We start from the raw sequence: 24707 nt of genomic DNA, 5'->3' as shown, positions 1-24707 counted from the left end.
ACCAACCAACACACACAATTCCCCCCAACCACAACACACACACAATTCCCCCAACCAACAACACACACAATTCCCCCCAACCAACAACACACACACAATTCCCCCCAACCAACAACACACACAATTCCCCCCAACCAACAACACACACACAATTCCCCCCAACCAACAACACACACAATTCCCCCCAACCAACAACACACACACAATTCCCCCCAACCAACAACACACACACAATTCCCCCCAACCAACAACACACACACAATTCCCCCCAACCAACAACACACACACAATTCCCCCCAACCAACAACGCACACAATTCCCAAGTCCCTCCATCTCCTCTCGCTGATCCCGCCTAAACTAAACTAAACTAACTCCCTCTACCCCCCTGCTCATTCCCTAACCCCCCCCCCCCCCCCCTTTATCGTATCTGCTAACAGTTTAGTTTTCCCCGAGTTGTTAAATGGCTGCCATCTCCAGACGAACCCTGACGTCGATCCTCTCGGGGTGAACTTAATCTTCTCAAACCTGAGAAACCCGGCCATGTGGCTAACCCATACCCCCGATTTCGGTGGCTCCGAGTCCCTCCACGCTGATAAGATCCGTATCCTAGTCTACCAAGGAGGCAATGGCCAAAACGTCTGCCTCTCTCGCCCCCTGGGCTCACGGTTGCGATGGCTTTTCACAGAGATGTGGACAAGTATTGGTTTGGGGGGGTGGAAGGAAGGCTCGTTTGGAACAGGAACACCAGCATTGACCAGATGGGCTGAATGGCCTGCTTCTGAGCTGTGCAATATAATTTGAGGCAATAAAAGCATTTTATAAGTCGCTCCGTGGGCTGAGAATTCATTAAGGGTTGATTAGGCAGGCATGCAGTTTAGTTTTCCCCGAGTTGTTTTATTAAAATGCGTTTATTAAAATATCAGATCTAATATAATTAGCACAGGTTTGACTATCATCGCCTCAGATTTTGCCGAGCTGCCTTCAGCCAGTTAATGACCGCAGGATTTTTCATTTTAATTTGCGGTGTTTTTTGTCTGTGTGACTAAATGCCAACGTCAAGCCTGACCATCCGGTTTAACATTTTGCACCGATTTTCTTTCATCTTTGGGATATTTAAAATACAATAATGTAGGGTGATGCGAATAGATGAGTTTGTGGGTCAGGAGAGATGAGTCACAGACTGCTATCTAGGCCCCTGGAGGACTGCAGACAGATTGTATCTCTCTCTCTCTCTCTCTCTGCCTGTCGCTCTCTGCCTGTCTGTTTTGCTCACCCACCTCTGCTTCATTAGCTGCTAGTCTGACATATTATTACAATGTGGCGAGTGGGAGTTGGTAAATTAGTTTTTTTTACGCTGATTACTTGAGGTTAAAAATAAAACATGCTTTTTTTTTTCAAAAAGAGAGAGAGGTTGCCAGAAGAGGATTAATAAAACAGTGTTCCTTTTGTTTAAATTGCTCCACCGACTACTGATGAAGCAGGAAAACAAAACTCCCATCACTAATCTTTCGTACACCTTTGCCCATCTCCCCTGAAGCAACATCATCGACTTGCATTTATGGGGCGCCTGTGTCCAAAGCCTTGCAAGTAAGGAGGTGTCCGGGGGGGGGGGGGGGGTGGGGGGGGGGGGGGCGTGTGATCAATAGCTCGGTAGGCTTTAAGGAGGGGAGAGATTGGGAGAGATCCAGGGAGGGTGTTGCAGAGCAGGAGGCCCAGGCAGCTGAAGGCCAACCTGGCAACGATGGGGGTGCTCCAGGCCGCAGATTCCGGAGGGTTGTTGGTGGAGGTTACGGATTTAGAGAGGGGCAAAGCCAGGGAACGATTCGAACTCGAGCATGAGCAGGTTAAAATGAGGCACTGTTAGACCAGATGCTAATGTAGGTCAGAGAGTGCATGTCGTAGAGAGTGAGGGAGCGAACTAATGAAAAAAAGAGTCCATTCTGGGCACGATTAGACGGGTTATTCCTGCTATCAAACGCCATTCTGGGGTTTTTTTGGGCTTCAATAGGGAACGCCCCACCGAGGCCTCATTCTGTCGCCCCCATCTCTCGACCCCCAGATCCCTCCCTAACACTCCCAACTCACCTGTTGGGGGGTCCTCGAGCGCCCCCCCCCCCCCCCCACCTCCCCTCATGGGCAGGGGCTGCCCTGGGCCCGATGCCCAGCATGGGCAAATTGCCACTCATGTACAATGCCGGAACTGCCAAGGCTGGCAGGGGCATTGCCAGGGCACCAAGCTGGCAGTGCCAAGGTACCCAGGTGGCAGCAGCAGCAGTGCTAGGGTTGCTACCCTGCCCAGATACCAGCCACCTGGGGGTTTCCGATCGCCTGATAGGCCCCCCTTGGGTGCTGTTCCGCCTCATCTCCATTTGTGGGGACCAGTACTAATTGGCGCCTGACCGGGATCACCTCGGCGAGGCCGGTAAATCCCAGCGGCCGGTTAGATTTGGCGTCGGCGGAGTTAAGTGACTTGAGGCCGCACGGTAGCACAGCGGTCCGCACAGTTGCTTCACAGCTCCAGGGTCCCAGGTTCGATTCCCGGCTTGGGTCACTGTCTGTGCGGAGTCTGCACCTTCTCCCCGCGTGTGCGTGGGTTTCCTCCGGGTGCTCCGGTTTCCTCCCACAGTCCAAAGATGTACAGGTTAGGTGGATTGGACATGATAAATTGCCCCCTTAGTGTCGGAAACAGTTCGGTGGGGCTACTGGTATATAAGGATAGGGTGGAGGTTTGGGCTTAGGTAGGGTGCTCTTTCCAAGGGCCGGTGCAGACTCAATGGGCCGAATGGCCTCCTTCTGCACTGTAAATTCTATGAACTCTGCAAGTCAGTGGGCGGGATATTTTTCTTTCTTGTTTACAGGACATGGGCGTCGCTGGTGCGGCCTGCATTTATTGCCCATCACTAGTTGCCCTACATGATCCGACCTCCTTTACATCTGTGATGAACGGTATTAATAACTGCCGTAAACGGTACCTGACCTTTAACACCCTGCCCCTTTAAGAGGCTTGGAACCCTGGGGGACTCCGCCTCTGGCTACGCCCCCAGGAAACGGTATATAGGATAAGGCTCCATGTGGTGAGCACACTTCTCTCGGATGCTGTTCAGTTCTCTGTAGATTAAAGCCTTTTGATTACCGACCTCGCTCTCGCGTCGTAATTGAGGGTGCCTCAACATCGCGTTAGATCCTGCGGAACGACTGTCGGGAAAACCGGAAGAGGCTTCTTGCGGGTACTGCTGGCCACGTCCCGTCTTAATTCATGGTCGCCATCTCTTCTAGATTTTATTATTTGAATTTAAATTCCACCAGCTGCCGTGGTGGGATTTGAAGCCGTGACCTCTGGGATTGCTAGCCTAGTGACATTGCTATTTAGCCACTACCTTCTGATGGAATAAGTGGCAGAGTGTTGGATAAACCTTGATTGATGCTGGGGTACAATTCCACACAATTTGGTCTGCACGGTATCTCCGTCCAATGATCAGACCGTGTTGGGAAGGCTATTGAACTGTGTGAGGAAAGGGCAGATGACCCACTAGAGACCTCCCTCCTCTCCCAGCACTTACCTACACGTGTGTCACCAGAGACACACGGTTGTGTCCTAGATTAAACCACTTCTTTCTCCCGCTTGCCCCGGGGTCAACCTACATATTTAGTACAAACGCTAAATTGCATTTCCACAGTGCATGGTGTGACTTCAGGCCGTCCCCAAGCACTTTGCCGCCTATGAACTTTGATGACTTTGATTCTAGGGGCTGGTTTAGCACACTGGGCTAAAGAGCTGGCTTCGAAAGCAGACCAAGGCAGGCCAGCAGCACGGTTCAATTCCCGTGTCAGCCTCCCCGAACAGGCGCCGGAATGTGGCGACTAGGGGCGTTTTACAGTAACTTCATTTGAAGCCTACTTGTGACAATAAGCGATCTTCATTTCATTTTCATGTGTGGCCATTGTTGTGACGCAGGGAAACACGGCAACTAATTTTCACACAGCAAGATCCCACAAAGAATGACTAAATAATCTGAAGGTTTAGTGATTTTGGTTGAGGGCCAAATATTGGGCCAGGGCACCAGCCTCCTACACCTCTTCAAAATGGTGGCCTTGACCAATTACGTCTATATAGAACATAGAACAGTACAGCTCAGAACAGGCCCTTCGGCCCTCGATGTTGTGCCGAGCAATGATCACCCTACCCAAACCCACGTATCCACCCTATACCCGTAACCCAACAACCCCCCTCCCCTTAACCTTACTTTTTAGGACACTACGGGCAATTTAGCATGGCCAATCCACCTAACCCACACATCTTTGGACTGTGGGAGGAAACCGGAGCACCCGGAGGAAACCCACGCACACACGGGGAGGACGGGCAGACTCCGCACAGACAGTGACCCAGGCGGGAATCGAACCTGGAACCCTGGAGCTGTAAAGCATTTATGCTAACCACCATGCTACCGTGCTGCCCCTAGACGTACTCTAGATGTACCTCGGACTCGTACCTTGTCTCTCCCAGGACTCTCCCAGTCCTGCACTGAGTGTCTGTCTGGATTACATGTTCAAGTCTCTGGAGTGGGAAGCTTCAACCCCCCCCCCCCCCCTCCTCCATGACCTTCTGACGCGGCCAATAGAGAGCAGCTAAGCTACAGCGGACCCCGTTGTGGTGAATGTATAATGCTTAATTCACACTATATATCATTGTGTCCTTGTGGGCTCTGTCTGTGAGCCGTTGCACGGCTCTGTCCACAGGGGGAGATGAGGAGCTTGTACAGGGCTCCACCCTTGGCTCCGCCCATGGCCCCTCCAACTACCGGAAGTATAAAGTGCTGCGGTCTTGTGAGTCTGCCCTCAGTTCTTCTGGTCGCAGGCAGGCTCAGTTGTAAGTCTATTAAAGCCACAGTTTACTTCCTCTCGTGTCTCGAGTGAATTGAGGTCACATCACCCGCAAAGCGGTTACCAGAGAGACACCTCTGGAGGGAGACCGGATTATGGGAAATGACTGGGGGTGGGGGTGGGGGAAGGGCATGCCGGGTTATGTTTACAGATCCCAAGTCCAATTCCAATTCTGCTGGTCATTTTCTGTGGAATTGTTGGACATTGGTGTGGACTCTTCAATGAATTCTTGGTGCTGGTCCTGTGCAGTGGTCAGATCTTAAAGCAGTTGCTATGGTCCCGTTGCTAGGCACTGGGTTGCCTGGAGGCCTGTCGTGTGCGATGTATATTATTGGGTGGTTCTTGAAGACTGTTATAATAGAAATCCTAATGTTACAACCTGTTTAATATTTTTTTTCTCTCATTTTGAAGGCTGTCTGTTTGAAGAGAGGCTCTGTTCACACGAGGAGCTATGTGTCAATGGTAAGTCCTACTTTCTGTGATAAATGATTGGAATTGCAACTACTCCCTCTTTGTTTATTTATTTTCTTATGGTGTCTGTTGTGTTCAATGCAAGTGCAGAAAAACTAAGCACCATCAGACAGTCAAATGCAAACTAAAGCTCCCTCTACACTGTCCCCATCAAACACTCCCAGGAGAGGTACAGCACGGGGTTAGATACAGAGTAAAGCTCCCTCTACACTGTCCCCATCAAACACTCCCAGGACAGGTACAGCACGGGGTTAGATACAGAGTAAAGCTCTCTCTACACTGTCCCCATCAAACACTCCCTGGACAGGTACAGCACGGGGTTAGATGGAGAGTAAAGCTCCCTCTACACTGTCCCCTTCAAACACTCCCAGGACAGGTACAGCACATGGTTAGATACAGAGTAAAGCTCCCTCTACACTGTCCCCATCAAACACTCCCAGGACAGGTAAGCACGGGGTCAGAACAAAGAACAAAGAAAAGTACAGCACAGGAACAGGCCCATCGGCCATCCAAGCCTGCGTCGACCATGCTGCCCGTCTAAACTAAAATCTTCTACACTTCCTGGGTCCGTATCCCTCTAATCCCATCCTATTCATGTATTTGTCAAGATTCCCAATTAAATGTCACTATCGTCCCTGCTTCCACCACCTCCTCTGGCAGCGAGTTCCAGGCACCCACTACCCTCTGTGTAAAAAAACTTGACTCGTACATCTCCTCTAAACCTTGCCCCTCACACCTTAAACCTATGCCCCCTAGTAATTGACCCCTCTACCCTGGGGAAAAGCCTCTGACTATCCACTCTGTCTATGCCCCTCATAATTTTGTAGACTTCTATCAGGTCGCCCCTCAATCTCCGTCGTTCCAGTGAGAACAAACCGTGTTTATCCAACCTCTCCTCATAGCTAATGCCCTCCATGCCAGGCAACATCCTGGTAAATCTCTTCTGCACCCTCTCTAAAGCCTCCACGTCCTTCTGGTAGTGTGGCGACCAAAATTGAACACTATACTCCAAGTGTGGCCTAACTAAGGTTCTAGACAGCTGCAAAAAGACTTGCCAATTCTTATACTCAATGCCCCGGCCAATGAAGGCAAGCATGCCGTATGCCTTCTTGACTACCTTCTCCACCTGTGTTGCATCTTTCTGTGCCCTGTGGACCTGTCCACCTAGATCTCTCTGTTAGATACAGAGTAAAGCTCGGGGATAGATACAGAGTAAAGCTCCCTCTACACTGTCCCCATAGAAACACTCCCAGGACAGGTACAGCAAGGGGTTAGATACAGAGTAAAGCTCCCTCTACACTGTCCCCATCAAACACTCCCAGGACAGGTACAGCACGGGGTTAGATACAGAGTAAAGCTCCCTCTACACTGTTCCCATCAAACACTCCCAGGACAGGTACAGCACGGGGATAGATACAGAGTAAAGCTCCCTCTACACTGTCCCCATCAAACACTCCCAGGACAGGTACAGCACGGGGTTAGATACAGAGTAAAGCTCCCTCTACACTGTCCCCATCAAACATTCCCAGCACAGGTACAGCAGGGATACAGAGTGGGAATGCTACAGGTGGAACTCCATACAACTCCAGTTGATGTTCATGATGTATGAAATGTTCCCATTGTTGAGATGAAGACCTGAGCAGCCATGCATCAAGTTTGGGCTGTGCAGAGGGAAGTGAGTGATGGAGATATTCCTCGGATTGTTCATCAGTCTCTGATTCCAGAGGGATGAGAAATGATTCATAAATGACCTGGTTTCTCGCTCCCTGATGTTTCTCAATCCGACATCATGTCCGAAGGTGCATTGCTATTTTTTTAACGTTAATTCATTCATGTGATGTGGCCAACCTTTATTGCCCATCCCTGATTGCCCTTGAAAAGAAGGTGGTGTTCTGTCTTCTTGATCCACAGCAGTCCAGGTGGAGTAGGTCTACCCATTGTGCTATTAGAGAGGGAGTTCCAGGACTTCGACCAGGCGATGGTGAAGGAACGACAATATACTTCCAAGTCAATGACTTGTGTGACTTATAATACAGTATAGTATAATATAGTAATAATCTTTATTGTCTCTAGTAGGCTTACATTAACACTGCAGTGAAGTTACTGTGAAAGGCCCCTAGTTGCCACACTCTGGCGCCTGTTCGGGTACACAGAGGGAGAATTCAGAATGTCCAATTCACTTAACAGCACGTCTTTCGGGACATGTGGGAGGAAACCGGAGCGCCCGGAGGAAACCCACGCAGACACGGGGAGAACGTGCAGACTCCGCACAGACAGCGGCCCAAGCCGGGAATCGAACCTGGGACCCTGGGGCTGTGAAGCAACAGTGCTAACCACTGTGCTACCGCGCTGTCCTTGAGGGGAACTTGCAGGCGGTGGGGTTTCCATGTATCTGCTGCCCTTGTCCTTCTAGGTGATTGAGGTTGTGGGTTTGGAAGGTGCTGTCGAAGGAACCTTGGTGAGTTGCTGCAGCGCATCTTGTAGATGAAATGAAATGAAAATGAAAATCGCTTTATTGTCACGAGTAGGCTTCAATGAAGTTACTGTGAAAAGCCCCTAGTCGCCACATTCCGGCTCCTGTCCGGGGAGGCTGGTACGGGAATTGAACCGTGCTGCTGGCCTGCTTGGTCTGCTTTAAAAGCCAGCGATTTAGCCCAGTGAGCTAAACCAGCCCCTGTATGGTGTACACTGCTGCCACAGTGTGTCAGTGGAAGATGTTTACTGTGGAGGATGGGGTGCCAATCAAGCGGGGCTGCTTTGTGCTGGATGTATTAAGCTTCTTGAGTGTTGTTGGAGCTGCACTCATCCAGGCAAGTGGGGTGAATTCCATCACATAGAGGATTTGTGCCTTGTAGATGGTGGACAGGCTTTGGAGAGTTAGGAAATTAGTTACTTGCCACAGGATTTCCAGTCTCCAGGGCGGAACCGTGGCACAATCGTTAACATTGCTGCCTCACGACGCTGAGGACCCGGGTCACTGTCCGTATGGCGTTTGCACATCCTCCCCGTGTCTGCGTGGGTCTCACCCCCACAACCCAAAATGATGTGCAGGGTAGGTGGATTGGTCAGGATAAATTGCCCTTTAATTGGAAATAAAAATTGGGTACTCAAGATTTATAAAAAAAGGAAAAAAGATATATTTTTAAAAGAAGGATTCCTAGCCTATGACCTGCTCTTGTAGCAACAGTGTTTGTTTGGCTAATCCAGTTTAGTTTCTGATCAATGGTAACCCCCAGGATGTTGAAAGAAGGGGCCTCAGCGATGGGGTAGTCATTGAATGTCAAGTCGTGTGGTTGGAGCCACTTTTGTTGGAGATGGTCATTGCCACTGGTCATTGTAATTTGCCATTTTCCAGCCCAAGTTTGGATATTGTCCAGGTCTTGCTGCGTTTGGGCCTGGATTCCTTCATAGTCGCGAATGGTGATGAACGTACTGCAGTCATTTGCAACTATCCCCACATTTCACCTTATGTTGGAAGGAAGGTCATTGATGAAGCAATTCAAGATATCATAGAATTTGCAGTGCAGAAGGAGGCCATTCGGCCCATCGAGTCTGCACCGGCTCTTGGAAAGAACACCCTATCCAAGGTCAACACCTCCACCTTATCCCCATAACCCAGTAACCCCGCCCAACACCAAGGGCAATTTTGGACACGAAGGGCAATTTATCATGGCCAATCCACCTAACCTGCACATCTTTGGACTGTGGGAGGAAACCCACGCAGACACGGGGAGGATGTGCAGACTCCGCACAGACAGTGACCCAAGCCGGAATCGAACCTGGGACCCTGGAGCTGTGAAGCAATTGTGCTATCCACAAGGCTACCGTGCTGCCATGGTTCGGTCTAAGACATTACACCAGACAGCTATAGTAATGTCTTCGGACTGAGATAATTGACTTCCCAACAACTGCCACCATCTTCCTTTTAAGCCAAGTAGGTCTCCAACCAATGGAGGGTTTTCCCCCTGATTCCCATTGACCTCAATTTAGCTCATGCTCCATACTCGGTCAAATGCTGCCTTGATGTCGAGGGTGAATCACTCTCCCCTCACCTCTGGCATTCAGCTCTTCTGTCCATGTTTGAACCCAGGCTGTAATGAGGTCAGGAGCTGAGTGACCCTGGCGGAACCCAAACTGGCGCAGTGAGCAGGTTATTGCTGAGTAAGTAAGATAGCACGGTTAACAGCACTTTCCATTACTTTGCTAATGATACAGACATAGATACATAGAAGGTAGGAGCAGGAGGAGGCCTTTTGGCCCTTCGAGCCTGCTCCGCCATTCATCACGATCATGGCTGATCATCCAACTCAATAGCCTCATACTGCTTTCTCCCCATAGCCTTTGATCCCATTCTCCCCAAGTGCTATATTCAGCCGCCTCTTGAATACATTCAGTGTTTCAGCATCAACTACTTCCTGTGGTAATGAATCCCACAGGCTCACCACTCTTTGTGTGAAAAAATGTCTCCTTATCTCTGTCCGAAATGGTTTACCCTGAATCCTCAGGCTGTGACCCCTGGTTCTGGACACACCCATCATTGGTAACATCTTCCCTGCATCTACCCTGTCTAGTCCTGTTAGAATTTTATAAGTCTCCATGAGATCCCCCCTCATTCTTCTGAACTCCAGCGAGAACAATCCCAATCTAGTCAATCTCTCCTCATATGACAGTCCCGCCATCCCTGGAATCAGTCTGGTAAACCTTTGCTGCTCTTCCTCGAGAGCTAGAACATCCTTCCTCCGAGAAGGAGACCAAAACTGTCCACGATATTCCAGGCGATGGAGAATAGACGGATGGGTAGTAAAGGCCGGGTTGGATTTGTCCTGTTTTTTGTGAACAGCAGATGCCTGGGCAATGTCCCACATTGCCGGATAGATGCCAGTGTTGTAGGTGTACCAGGGGCGTGGCAAGTTCCTGAGCACAAGTCCTCCCTATCATTGCCGGAATATTGGCAGGGCCCACAGCCCTTTGCAGCCCAGTGCCCTCAGCCATTTTTGGGAGTGACATTGAGGTTGGGATTTTGGAGCATTCTCCTTTTAGTTGCTTAATTGTCCATCTCCAGGATTGGAAGTTTTAAGAGTCACCCACACGTTGCTGTGCGTCTGGAGTCACATGCAGGCCAGATCAGGTAAGGGACGGCAGATTTCCTTCCCTAAAGGACATTAGTGAGCCAGATGGGTTGATAGCACTGCTGTCTCACAGCTCCAGGGTCCTGGGTTCAATTCCGGCCTCGGGTAACTGTGTGGAGTTTGCACGTTCTCCCCGTGTCTGCGTAGGTTTCCCCCGGGTGCTCCGGTTTCATCCCAACGTCCAAAGATAGAACATAGAACAGGCCCTTCGGCCCTCGATGTTGTGCCGAGCAATGATCACCCTACTCAAGTCAACGTATCCACCCTATACCAGTAACCCAACAACCCCCCCCCCCCCGCATTAACCTTATTCTTTAGGACACTAAGGGCAATTTATCATGGCCAATCCACCTAACCCGCACATCTTTGGACTGTGGGAGGAAACCGGAGCACCCGGAGGAAACCCACGCACACACGTTCAGGTGTTCAGATGTTCAGGTTAGGTGGATTAGCCATGCTAAATTGCTCCTTGGTGTCCAAGAGGCTATGTGGGATTACTGGGATATGCGGATACTGGGGGTTGGGACCTAGGTCAGGTGCTCTTTCGGAGGGTTGGTGCAAATTTGATTGGCCAAATGGTCTCCTTTTGCACTGTAGGGATTCTATGATTTCTATGACAGTGGTTCATCGTTAGCATGTTAATAACAGATTTCTAATCAAATTCCACCAATTGACATGGTGGAATTCAAACCACCTGGGTCCCTGGATTACTAGTCCAGTGACAGTACCATTGTGCCACTCTTTCCCTTAAGGTACTTTAACAATCTCAATCCTATTGGATTTCACCCTGTGCATTTCGGAGTGCTTGGAGCATTGATGTAATGACATGTTCTGGTGTGCGGGGGAGAAGTATATTCAGTGACTGACTCACTCTGTTTTCGCTCCCCTTCTATTGCTGTCCTTCAAGGCTGCGAGTGGGTGGAAGGCTACATTACTGACAGCGCTCCTCCTGATCCAGCTTGAGTTGTAATTAACATCCATCGTAACAGCTTCTCGGGGAGAGGTTTAAAAGAACAGTTAAAGGACATGGTGGAATTGTGTCTCGAAGAAGTGGATTGTGGTGGGTTTGGGACTGGGGGCTGCAGAGAGGAAATAGACAGACAGACAGATGGAGGAAGGGGAGATAAATTTCCCGGCTGCTAGAAATTTGCAGGAATGACGTTTCGGCAAATGCTGGGAATGCTCAGCATCTGTGAAGAGAGAAACAGAATTAATGTTTCAGGTGGATGACCTTTCATCCGAAGTGGGAATAGTTTTATTTATTCCTTCATGGGATGTGGGCAACGTTGGCAAGGCAGAATTTGTAGCCCATCCCTAATTGCCTTGGAACTGAATGGTTTACTCGGTCATTTCAGAGGGGGGCAGTTAACAGTCAACCACGTTGACGTGGGTCTGGAGTCACATGTAGGCCAGACCGGGTAAGGACGGCAGATTTCCTTCCCTAAAGGACATTAGTGAATCAGATGGGGGGTTTACAACAATCGATAACAGTGGTCTCCATTACCGAAACTAGTTTTGTATTCCAGATTTTTGCATTGAATTTGGGATTCGAACCCATGTCCCAAGACCCATTAGCCTGGGCCTCTGGGTTACTCGGCCAGTGATTGTACCACTATGGATAGTTTTAAGCATATACAGTGGCAGGGTAAGAGAGGAGTTGGAGGTGAGAGCCAGTTGGAGGTTCAGCGATGGTGTGGAAGGGATTAAGTGTTGGTGATTGTTCAATGGTTGTGTCGATGGCAACAGCAGAATCAGCAATGCTTGCTGTCCGACAGAAATGGGAGTTGCGGGCGGCACGGTGGCACAGTGGTTAGCATTGCTGCCTACGGCGCTGAGGACCCGGGTTCGAATCCCGGCCCTGGGTCACTGTCCGTGTGGAGTTTGCACATTCTCCCCGTGTCTGCGTGGGTTCCGCCCCCACAACCCAAAGATGTGCAGGGTAGGTAGATTGGCCACGCTAAATTGCCCCTTAATTGGAAAAAATAATTGGGTACTCTAAATTTAGACAAAAAAGAAAGAAATGGGAGTCGCAGTGTGACCTTAAATTGTTGAACTCGCAGCTGAGTCCAGGAGGTCGTTGAGAGCGCGCCCAATGGAAAAATGAGGGACAGTCCCACCAGTTTACGTTGAGCTTCATTGGAATAGTGTCGAAGGGTGAGGACAGAGAGGTTAGAGTGCGAATGGGGGGGGTGGGGGGGGAGGTGTAGAAATAGTGTTGTTGCCTAACCCTTTCCTGATTGTTCCAGTTTTCACTTGACAAAAGCCTTGTGCAGGACGCCCAGCATTGGCTGGCCCCTGAATTCCAACAAGAGGAGGAGTTTCCACCAGGACTTGACAATCTCGGCCTAATCGTTTACAATTCACAAGCTTGTCCTGGTCACCCCCCCCCCCCCCCCCCCCCCATCCTCCTCACTGTGCGAGGGGACACCATGACTGGACAGGGTTCCGCAGTGGGGTATCTGCCTGAGCAGAGGTGGCTAAGGGCTTATCTCATTTAAGCATTTTGGATGATTGATGAATGTGAATGGGTTGATAAAGAGAAGCTATTTCTCTGGTGGAATGGGGCGGTGCAGAACAAGGATGAATAATCTTCAAATGAGAGCCAGGTTGTTATGGGATGATGTCGGGAAGCACGACTTCGCACAAAGGGGAGTGGCAATCCAGATCATACTCCCCCAAAATCCTGTGGAGGGCTGCAGGTCAGTTGAAAACATCAAAACTGAGATTGAAAATGTTGCCACGTCAGGGCATGAAAGCCTGTGGAGCCAAGGCTGGTAAATGGAGTTGATGAAGCTGAGTCATGATCTAATTGAATAAATGGGATAGGATTGAGGGGCTGAATGGCACCCCTGTGTTCCCATGTTGTCTTGTATTAAAGGCACCAATTGTTAATGCATCAACCCATCAGCTGATGAACAGAGCAGTGTGTTTGTTCCAATATCTTTGCACTGCGAAGTTTGCCAAATTGGCTCCATGTTCAAATGACCAAAGGTTAACTTTAAGAGCTCTACATGATGGGAGATCCTGCAGTTTAAATGTGCGCAAGATTTTGGCCTAGTTACAGTTTTGAGTCTCGCTCCAGGACTTGAGAACGTCATCGAAGCTGACACTCGAGTGGAGCGATGAGGAATCGTCGCACGTACTGCCTTCGAGGTGAGGTATTAAACCGGAACAATCCATGGCCTCTCCTCTCCATATGTCTGTCACCTCCTCCAGTAACATCCCTGCTCCTCTGTCATTCTATCCTTTCTCACTTCCCCAGTTTTCTTTGGCTTCAGCTGCCCTAAACTCTGGAATTCGCTCCCGAAACTTCGCCACACCTCTCTCCTCCTCCGAGACTTTCCTCAAAGCTGATCTCTCTTGGCCAAACTTTTGCTCACCTGTACTGACGTCCAAATTACCGAACAGCACGTCTTTCGGGACTTGTGGGAGGAAGCCGGAGGAAACCCACGCAGACACGGGGAGAAAGTGCAGACTCCGCACAGACAGTGACCCAAGCCGGGAATCAAACCTGGTACCCTGGCTCTGTGAAGCAACAGTGCTAATCACTGTGCTACCGTGCTGCCCAACCCTTTTATTATTTAAATGCTCGTAGACAACCTTGGGATTCCCTTTCATGTTCTCTGCCCGTCTCTTTCCGTGCTTGCCCTCTGGACCGTCCATATTCAAGCTGACTCTCCATTGTATTGCTACCTGACCTCTGACATACACGTAGCTCTTGTCTTCCTTTTCATCTTCATCCCTCTTTCATCATCCCAGGGTGCTCCGGATTTATTTATCCGCCTTTTCCGCCCCCCCACCCCCTTTCAAGGAAATACACATTGACATTGTCTGCAGTACTATTGATGGCCCATTGTTCGACCACCGTCTTATCTGCCAACGTTTGATTCCAACTCACTCGACTCAGATGCACTCTCGCCCCATCGTGTAGCCTTTACACCAGTTATTTATCCCTGCTCTGGATTGTTCCTTGTCTTTTTCAGTAGCCAACCTAAAACAATACGATGTAACGGTCACTGTCCCCTAAATGCTCTCCCATTGATATTTGATCCACTTCGGAACCAGGCAGGCCAAGGCAGGCCAGCAGCACGGTTCGATTCCCGTACCAGCCTCCCCGAGCAGGCGTCGGAATGTGGCGACTAGGGGCTCTTCACAGTAACTTCATTTGAAGCCTACTTGTGACAATGTTGGAACCAACAGTTCTACGGGCACGTGCTTGTAGGATTAGAATAGCTGTTTTAATATACTTACAACAGAGCCAGCCTGTTAGCCGTTGAACTTTCGGTGAACTGGCTGGCTGACCCTGTGGCACGGATCTTTATACAGCAGCTCCAGGGGGGAGGAGTCCTGGGCGGAGCCAAGGGAGGAGCCCAGTACAAACTCTCGAGTCCTCCCAGAGCTACTCCCCCTGGTGGTCAGGTAGTGCAACTGCGCTTACAATATTGATGCATATATATACAGATTATAATACAGTGTGAATTCTCATTCACCACAGACAATAAGCGATTTTAATTTTCATTTTCATTTCAACAGTGTCCTCTCATCAGACTGGAAACATACAGCTGGAGAGAATGATCTTGAACACATTCCAGGATCTCTCAAACGCTCTTGCCCCTTCGCAGTATTCCTATCTCAGTCTAAATTTGGATAACTGAAGTCTCCCATTGGTGCAATAATTCTTGCACCTCCCTGTAATCCTTTTTTGCAAGCTTGTTTCTCCACATCCCTTCTACTAGCTGGAGGTCTCTGCACTACACTATTTTCATTCCTTGCCTCCGTGCCAGAGAAATTCTGTCTTTGAGCCCTCTGGGATATCCTCTCCCTCCAATACTACAATGCCATCTTTAATCATTTCTGCCACTCCCGTGCCCACCCCCTTTTTCCTCCTTCCTGTCTTTCTTAAACACCTTATACCCAGGAATATTGAACACTCACTGCTGCCATTCTTTGAGCCAGGTCTGTGTTACAGCAATAATATCGTTGTTCCATTTGCCAACCTGTGTCTGTTGTTCACCCATCTTATTACCCACACTGTGCACTCACATACTTGCATATTAATCCTGATTTCGGCTTTGTTTGACTTCCGTCCTTTCTCTGGTCCAATCTAATGACTTTTTAACCACAGCCTATTCTAACTGGAGCAAACTCGCCAAGTATTCCAATTAAACGGCTAGCTCTTCAGCTCCAAAGGGCAGCACGGTAACATTGTGGATAGCACAATGGCTTCACAGCTCCAGGGTCCCAGGTTCGATTCCGGCTTGGGTCACTGTCTGTGCGGAGTCTGCACATCCTCCCTGTGTGTGCGTGGGTTTCCTCCGGGTGCTCCGGTTTCCTCCCACAGTCCAAAGATGTGCAGGTTAGGTGGATTGGCCATGATAAATTGCCCTTAGTGTCGAAAATTGCCCTTAGTGTTGGGTTGGGTTACTGGGTTATGTGGATAGGGTGGAGGTGTTGACCTTGGGTAGGGTGCTCTTTCCAAGAGCCGGTGCAGACTCGATGGGCCGAATGACCTCCTTCTGCACTGCAAATTCTATGAAAGGAAAGCCATTCGGCCTCTCTCTCTCTCTCTCTCTCTTTCTCCTCCCTCCCTCCCTCCCTCTCTCTCTCTCTCTCTCTCTCTCTCTCTCTCTCTCTCCCCACCCTCCCACCCTCCCTCTCTCTCTCTCTCTCCCCCTCCCTCCCTCCCCCTCCCTCCCTCCCTCTCTCTCTCTCTCCCTCTCTCCCTCCCTCCCTCCCTCCCTCCCTCTCTCTCTCTCTCTCTCTCTCCCTCCCTCCCTCCCTCCCTCCCTCCCTCCCTCCCTCCCTCCCTCCCTCCCTCCCTCCCTCCCTCCCTCCCTCCCTCCCTCCCTCCCTCCCTCCCTCCTCCCCCTCTCTCTCTCTCTCTCTCTCTCCCTCCCCCTCTCGCTCTCCCCTCTCTCTCTCTCTCTCTCTCTCTCTCTCCCCCTCTCTCTCCACAGATGCTGCCAGACCTGCTGAGTCATTCCAACATTTTCTGTTTTTATTCCAAGGATTCTACTCTCTCTCGTGTGTCCTCCTCATCAGCTCACACTCCTTTACTTCCCGATGCTTGTTTCTCTCGTTCCCGCAAGGACATGAATCCCAGTCCTGTTAACGGTGGAAACCGTTGTCCTTGTCCAGGTCCCGCCTGCCCCAGGGCTGGTCCCAGGGCCTCAGTAATGTAAAGTCCTCCCTCTGTCTCCCTTTCTGCAGCCACGCGTTGACCTGCTCAAACCTGCTCGGCTTGTGCTCGCTCGCACGTGGCGCTGGGAGTGATCCCGCGTCTACTGCTCGCCAGGTCTGGCTTTTTAATTCCCTTCCGAGCTCCCTGAAATCTGCTTTCAGACCCTCCTCCCTTTTTCTCCGTTGGTCACTGAATAAATAAAGGGGAGGCGGTGGTGTAGTGGCATTGTCGCTGGACGGGTAATCCAGAGACCCGGACTGCTGCTCTGGGAAGCCAGGTTCCAATCCCACCAGGGCAGATGGTGACATTTGAATTCAATAAAAATCCTGAATTAAAAGTCGAAAGGTGACCATGAAACTTGTCGTAAAAACCCATCTGGTTCACCAATGTCCTTCAGGGAAGGAAATCTGCCGTCCTTACCCGGTCTGGCCTCCATGTGACCCACAGCAATGTGTTTGACTCTTAAATGTCCTCTGGGATGGACAATAAATGCTGGTCCAGCCAGCGACACCCACATCCCCGTGCCCACACCCAGTGGGGGGGCTCCGTGCCCACACCCAGCGGGGGGGCTCCGTCCCTCCGTGCCCACACCCAGCGGGGGGGCTCCGTCCCTCCGTGCCCACACCCAGCGGGGGGGGGCTCCGGCCCTCCGTGCCCACACCCAGCGGGAGGGCTCCGGCCCTCCGTGCCCACACCCAGCGGGGGGGCTCCGTGCCCACACCCAGCGGGGAGGGCTCCGTCCCTCCGTGCCCACACCCAGCGGGGGGGCTCCGTGCCCACACCCAGCGGGGGGGCTCCGTCCCTCCGTGCCCACACCCAGCGGGGGGGCTCCGTCCCTCCGTACCCACACCCAGCGGGGGCTCCGTGCCCACACCCAGCGGGGGGCTCCGTCCCTCCGTGCCCACACCCAGCGGGGGCTCCGTGCCCACACCCAGCGGGGGCTCCGTGCCCACACCCAGCGGGGGGGCTCCGTCCCTCTGTACCCACACCCAGCGGGGGGGGGCTCCGTGCCCACACCCAGCGGGGGCTCCGTCCCTCCGAGCCCACACCCAGCGGGGGCCCCGTGCCCACACCCAGCGGGGGGCTCCGTCCCTCCGTGCCCACACCCAGCGGGGGGCTCCGTCCCTCCGTGCCCACACCCAGCGGGGGCTCCGTCCCTCCGTGCCCACACCCAGCGGGGGGGGGGGGGCTCCGTGCCCACACCCAGCGGGGGGCTCTGTGCCCACACCCAGCGGGGGCTCCGTGCCCACACCCAGCGGGGGCTCCGAGCCCACACCCAGCGGGGGGGGCTCCGTCCCTTCCTGTTCGCGCTCACACCCATTGTATAGAATTCTATATTCAAGAAGGGGAGTAGAGCCAACCCTGGTAATTATAGACCTGTGAGCCTTACTTCAGTTGTGGGTAAAATGTTGGAAAAGGTTATAAGAGATAGGGTTTATAATCATCTTGAAAAGAACAAGTTGATTAGCGATACTCAACACGGTTTTGTGAAGGGTAGGTCATGTCTCACAAACCTTATGAGTTTTTTGAGAAGGTGACCAAACAGGTGGATGAGGGTAAAGCGGTTGATGTGGTGTATATGGATTTCAGTAAGGCGTTTGATAAGGTTCCCCACGGTAGGCTATTGCAGAAAATAAGGAAGTATGGGATTGAAGGTGATTTAGCGGTTTGGATCAGTAATTGGCTAGCTGAAAGAAGACAGAGGGTGGTGGTTGATGGCAAATGTTCATCCTGGAGTTCAGTTACTAGTGGTGTACCGCAAGGATCTGTTTTGGGGCCACTGCTGTTTGTCATTTTTATAAATGACCTGGAAGAGGGTGTAGAAGGATGGGTTAGTAAATTTGCAGATGACACGAAGGTCGGTGGAGTTGTGGATAGTGCTGAAGGATGTTATAGGTTACAGAGAGACATAGATAAGCTGCAGAGCTGGGCTGAGAGGTGGCAGATGGAGTTTAATGCGGAAAAGTGTGAGGTGGTTCACTTTGGAAGGAGTAACAGGAATGCAGAGTACTGGGCTAATGGCACGATTCTTGGTAGTGTAGATGAACAGAGAGATCTCGGCATCCAGGTACATAAATCCCTGAAAGTTGCCACCCAGGTTAATAGGGCTGTTAAGAAGGCATATGGTGTGCTAGCCTTTATAAGCAGGGGGATTGAGTTTCGGAGCCACAAGGTCATGCTGCAGCTGTACATAACTCTGGTGCGGCCACACCTGGAGTACTGCGTGCAGTTCTGGTCACCACATTATAGGAAGGATGTGGAAGCTTTGGAAAGGGTTCAGAGGAGATTTACTAGGATGTTGCCTGTTATGGAGGGAAGGTCTTACGAGGAAAGGCTCAGGGACTTGAGGTTGTTTTCGTTAGAGAGGAGAAGGCTCAGAGGTGACTTAATAGAGACATATAAGATAGTCAGAGGGTTAGATAGAGTGGATAGTGAGAGTCTTTTTCCTCGGATGGTGATGACCAACATGAGGGGACATAGCTTTAAATTGAGGGGTGGTAGATATAGGACAGATGTCAGAGGCAGTTTCTTTACTCAGAGAGTAGCAGGGGTGTGGAACGCCCTGCCTGCAACAGTAGTAGACTCGCCAACTTTAAGGGCATTTAAGTGGTCACTGGATAGACATATGGATGAAAATGGAATAGTGTAGGTCAGATAGGCTTCAGATGGTTTCACAGGTCGGCGCAACATCGAGGGCCGAAGGGCCCGTACTGCGCTGTAGTGTTCTATGTTCTAAACATTAGCCTCCACTACACTGTATGGCCCTCGGTAAAACCCTCGATGTTTGTCCTTTTCGTTGCTCCTTCCACATGAACTCTCTCCCGCTACACGAGCCGTTTCCGCCGGCAGGCACAGACTGAAGATAATTGAGAAAAGAGCCAGAGAGGGGAGATGAGGTTTTGCTCTTTCTCAGCACGTTGTTACAGTGTGGAGCGTGTAGCCAGGGCGATGGAAGCAGATTCAACAGGAACTTTCAAACAGAAACTGGAGAAATACTGGGAAAGGAGTAATTTACAGCAGTGCAGGAGGAGAGTTGGGGGGGGGGAGTGGGACCAGCTGGATGGCTCTTTGGAAAAGCTGCCACCGGCTCGATGGGCTGAATGGACTGCAGTGTGTGTGTGTGTAGCACTTACAGGAAAGCCACGCAGGTCTTACTCAAATTATATTGATTTAAAGGTTGGTGGGTTTACGGGAGCAGCCATTCCCAGCGTATGTGACGTTATTGCAGGGCACCATGCAGATATTGGATGAAGTGGCCTCTTATCCCACGCCTGACGATTTGAGAGAGTCTGGGGCCTCACTGTGTCGACATGGTGACGTGATCGAAGCAGCGATGGCATTGGCTGCGGCTTTGATGTGGCTGTCGGGTGCGTCACTGGGTTGACTCACCCGCTGCAGAACTCGACGTGAGACCATTAGGAATAAAAACAGAGTTTGGGGGGGGGGGGAGAGAGAGAGGAGGGGGGGGGGGGAGAGAGAGGAGTGGGGGGGGGAGAGAGAGAGGAGTGGGGGGGGGGGAGAGAGAGGAGTGGGGGTGGGGAGAGGAGTGGGGGTGGGGAGAGGAGTGTGGGGGGGGAGAGGAGTGGGGGGGGAGAGAGAGGAGTGGGGGGGGAGAGAGAGGAGTGGGGGGGGAGAGAGAGGAGTGGGGGGGGAGAGAGAGGAGTGGGGGGGGAGAGAGAGGAGTGGGGGGGGAGAGAGAGGAGTGGGGGGGGAGAGAGAGGAGTGGGGGGGGGAGAGAGAGGAGTGGGGGGGGGAGAGAGAGGAGTGGGGGGGAGAGAGAGGAGTGGGGGGGAGAGAGAGGAGTGGGGGGGAGAGAGGAGTGGGGGGGAGAGAGGAGTGGGGGGGGAGGGAGAGAGGAGTGGGGGGGGGAGGGAGAGAGGAGTGGGGGGGAGGGAGAGAGGAGTGGGGGGGGGGAGGGAGAGAGGAGTGGGGGGGGGAGAGAGAGAGGAGTGGGGGGGAGAGAGAGAGGAGTGGGGGGGGAGAGAGAGAGAGGAGTGGGGGGGGAGAGAGAGAGGAGTGGGGGGGGAGAGAGAGAGAGAGAGAGGGGGGGAGAGAGAGGTGGGGGGGGAGAGAGAGGTGGGGGGGAGAGAGAGTGGGGGGGGAGAGAGGAGTGGGGGGGGGAGAGAGGAGTGGGGGGGGGAGAGAGAGGAGTGGGGGGGGGAGAGAGAGGAGTGGGGGGGGAGAGAGAGGAGTGGGGGGGGGAGAGAGAGGAGTGGGGGGGGAGAGAGAGGAGTGGGGGGGGGAGAGAGAGGAGTGGGGGGGGGCGGGAGAGAGGAGTGGGGGGGGGCGGGAGAGAGGAGTGGGGGGGGCGGGAGAGAGGAGTGGGGGGGGGGCGGGAGAGAGGAGTGGGGGGGGCGGGAGAGAGGAGGAGGGGGGGGAGAGAGAGAGGAGTGGGGGGGAGAGAGAGAGGAGTGGGGGGGAGAGAGAGAGGAGTGGGGGGGAGAGAGAGAGGAGGGGGGGGGAGAGAGAGGAGTGGGGTGGGGGTGGGGGGGGGAGAGGAGAAATCATCCTTTTGAAAGGTGGCTTGAGCCATTGGGGTGGGTGTGGAAGGAGATGTAGGTCCCATTTTCAGCCTGTGATTTTTCTGCGCACCGTTTAAGAAGCGACACACTCCACACCCTTGCAGACGCAGCTTCTGGCCTCTTCAGCAGCGATTTGCGTGCTGGCTCTGTTGCCATGGCAATGGCCAAGTCTTTCTTGCGACTGTGCAGCCAAAGGCCCCGTCTCTCCCTGATGCGACTAAGGGTTGCAAGGCCACAGAGGAAAGTTGGTTGCGGACTGTTTGAACGGGGGAAGAGTTGGCCTTTGATAAATGTGGAGCACGAGGTTCAAAGGGAACGTTTGTGGGGAAAGAGCAGGAGAGTGAGACGAATTGGAAAGAGCCGGCGCAGACGTGGTGGTGTCTCTCCGTTCTGTGTGCCTCAGTGTCCTGAGCCCCACCTCGAATTCCGTGTGGCGGCACGGTAGCACAGTGGTTAGCACTGTTAATTCACAGCACCGTGGGCCCCGGGTTCGATTCCCGGCTTGGGTCACTGTCTGTGCGGAGCCTGCACGTTCTCCCCGTGTCTGCGTGGGTTTCCTCCGGGTGCTCCGGTTTCCTCCCACAGTCCAGAAAGAGGAAAAGGAGAAGAAAATTGCTTATTGTCACAAGTAGGCTTCAAATGAAAATGAAATAAAAATCGCTTATTGTCACGAGTAGGCTTCAATTAAGTTACTGTGAAAAGCCCCTAGTCACCACATTCCGGCGCCTGTCCGGGGAGGCTGGTACGGGAATTGAACCTGTGCTGCTGGCCTGCTTGGTCTGCTTTAAAAGCCAGCTCTTTAGCCCAGTGTGCTAAACCAGCCCCAGACGTGCTTGTTAGGTAAATTGGACATTCTGAATTCTCCCTCTGTACCTGAACAGATGCCGGAATGTGGCAACTAGGTTTTCACAGTAACTTCGTTGCAGTGTTAATGTAAGCCTGCTTGTGACACTAATAAAGATTATTATTATTAATGTCCCAGGTACGTAAGTAAAGTTAGCGATAAATGAGCTTTCAATAAGCTCTGCTCCCCTGGGGTATGGAGGTGGACGGGGACAAAAATAAAATCAACATTTATCATCAATGGCTGTTGATTCTTGCCCTCTGAACGCTTGATTAGAACTTCACAACAGAGGGACAGGCCGTTCGGCCTGCCGGGTCCATGCTGGCCCTTGTGCTCCACATGAGCCCTCCTTCCCACTCTTCTTTGTTTTGCTCATCCAGTTTCTTAAGTTTATCTTAACTACCTGAGGCAGAGTCCCATGTTCTCTGAGCAAAGAAATTTCTCCTCAATTCCCTGTTGGATTTCTCTTTAATAAAACCATGTTGACTCGGTCTAATCATGTTGTGCTTTGCTAAATGAATTATTCAACCTTCCTTAATAATAGATTCCAGCATTTCCCAACAACTGATATTTGGCCATTCGGCCCGCAGTTCGTTGTTTTCTCTCGTCCCTCCTTTCTTGAAAAGTGGAGTAACATTTCATAGACTAGAATCATACAGTACCGAAAAGGCCCTTTGATCCATCAAGCCTGCACCAACAAAACATAAAAACACACTAAATCTACACTAATCCCACTTATAGTAATAATCTTTATTAGTGTCGCAAGTAGGCTGACATTAACACTGCAATGACGTTGTGGGAAAAGCCCTTAGTCGCCACATTCCAGCTCCTGTTCGGGTACACTGAGGGAGAATTCAGAATGTCCAATTCACCTAACGAGCACGTCTTTCGGGACTTGTGGGAGGAAACCGGAGCACCCGGAGGAAACCCACACAGACACGGGGAGAATGTGCAAACTCAACACGGACAGTGACCCAGAGCCGGGATCGAACCTGGGTCCTCGGCACCGTGAGGCAGCAGTGCTAACCACTGCACCACCGTGCTGCCCTTAACAGCTTGCATTTATACAGCACCTTTAATGGTGCAAACCTCGGCACTTTGCGGGAGCAGTTATCAAGAACCATGTAAGATATAGAAGCAGAAGTAGGCCACTCAGCCCATCGAGTCTGCTCTGCCATTCATTGTGACAACGGCTGTTCTGATAATCCTCAACTCCACTTTCCCATCGTTTCCCCTCGGTTCCCTCAATGATTAAAAATCTGTCTCTCAGCCTGGAACATACGTAACGGCCCAGCCTCTACAGCTCTCTGCGGTAAAGGATGCCACAGATTCAGTATCCTCTGAGAGAAGAAATTCCTCCTCATCGCTGTCTTCAATGAGCGACTCCTTATTCCCTCTGATCCTGGACTCTCCCACAAGGGAAAACAGCCTCTCAGCATCGACCTTGTCAAACCCCCTGAGAATCCGGCATGTCTCAATAATCATTTATTATATATTTTTAATTATCATCACAATTAGGCTTACATTAACACTGCAATGAAGTTACTGTGAAAGGCCCTAGTCACCACATTCCGGCGCCTGTTCGGGTACACAGAGGGAGAATTCAGAATGTCCAATTCACCTATGGCATGTCTTTCGGGACTTGTGTGAGGAAACCAGAGCACCCGGAGGAAACCCACGCAGACACGGGGAGAACGTGCAGACTCCGCACAGACAGTGACCCAAGCCGGGAATCAAACCCGGGACCCTGGCGCTGTGAAGAAACAGCGCTAACCACTGTGCTACCGTGCCGCCCGTAACTTCCCAGTACTTGGTCCATAGCCTTGAATGTTACGACATTCCAAGCGCTCATTCAAGTACTTTTTAAAGATTGTGAGGTTTCCTGCCGCAACTACCCTCCCGGGCCGCACATTCCAGATTCCCACCACCTTCTGGGAGAAAAGGATTTTCCTCAAATCCCCTTTGAACCTCTTGCCTTTCACCTTAAAATTATGCCCCCATGTTATTGACCCTTCAACTAAGGGGAAACAGCTGCTTTCTATCCACCCTGTCTATGCCCCTCATAATAGTGTACGCCTCAATCACGTACCCTCTCAGCCTTCCCTGCTCCAAAGAAACAACTCGAGCTTATCCAGCCTCTCTTGATAGCTAAAATGCTCCAACCCAGACAACATCCTGATGAATCTCCTCTGTACCCTTCTCCAACACAATCGCATTCTCCCTATAGAGTGACGACAAGAACTGAACACCCCACTTCAGCTTTGCCAACTTCTAATCTACTGGGGCCATTTCCCACTGGAATTCCATAAGGAATTCTGGAAAATCAGAGCTAGCACATTCGCTGTCTCTGCAGGTATCTCCAAGGGTGGGTGGCATGGTAGCACAGTGGTTAGCACTGTTGCTTCACAGTGCCAGGGTCCCAAGTTCGATTCCCGGCTTGGGTCACTGTCTGTGCGGAGTCTGCACGTTCTCCCCGTGTCTGCGTGGGTTTCCTCCGGGTGCTCCGGGCTCCTCCCACAAGTCCCGAAAGACGTGCTGTTAGGTGGATTGGACGTTCTGAATTCTCCCTCTGTGTACCCGAACAGGCACCGGAGTGTAGCGACTAGGGGATTTTCACAGTAACTTCATTGCAGTGTTAATGTCAGCCTACTTGTGACAATAAAGATTATTATTATTAG

At 51.6% G+C, this 24707-nt stretch overlaps 1 protein-coding gene across 1 annotated transcript in view; it reads left to right on the top strand.

Annotated features, from left to right (window-relative positions):
• LOC119962331 (receptor-type tyrosine-protein phosphatase-like N) overlaps positions 1-24707 on the top strand; it is a 296288-nt gene that overhangs the window by 1027 nt on the left and 270554 nt on the right. The window contains exon 2 of the mRNA XM_038790310.1: positions 5293-5343. Within this exon, the coding sequence (XP_038646238.1) occupies positions 5293-5343 (51 nt within the window). The remainder of the gene's footprint in view (positions 1-5292; positions 5344-24707) is intronic.

This window comes from Scyliorhinus canicula, chromosome 2 (genome assembly GCF_902713615.1).
Source record: "Scyliorhinus canicula chromosome 2, sScyCan1.1, whole genome shotgun sequence".
Taxonomy (NCBI): Eukaryota; Metazoa; Chordata; class Chondrichthyes; order Carcharhiniformes; family Scyliorhinidae; genus Scyliorhinus; species Scyliorhinus canicula.
Note: the sequence above shows the minus strand (reverse complement) of the source record. Positions and strands in the feature narration are given on the sequence as shown.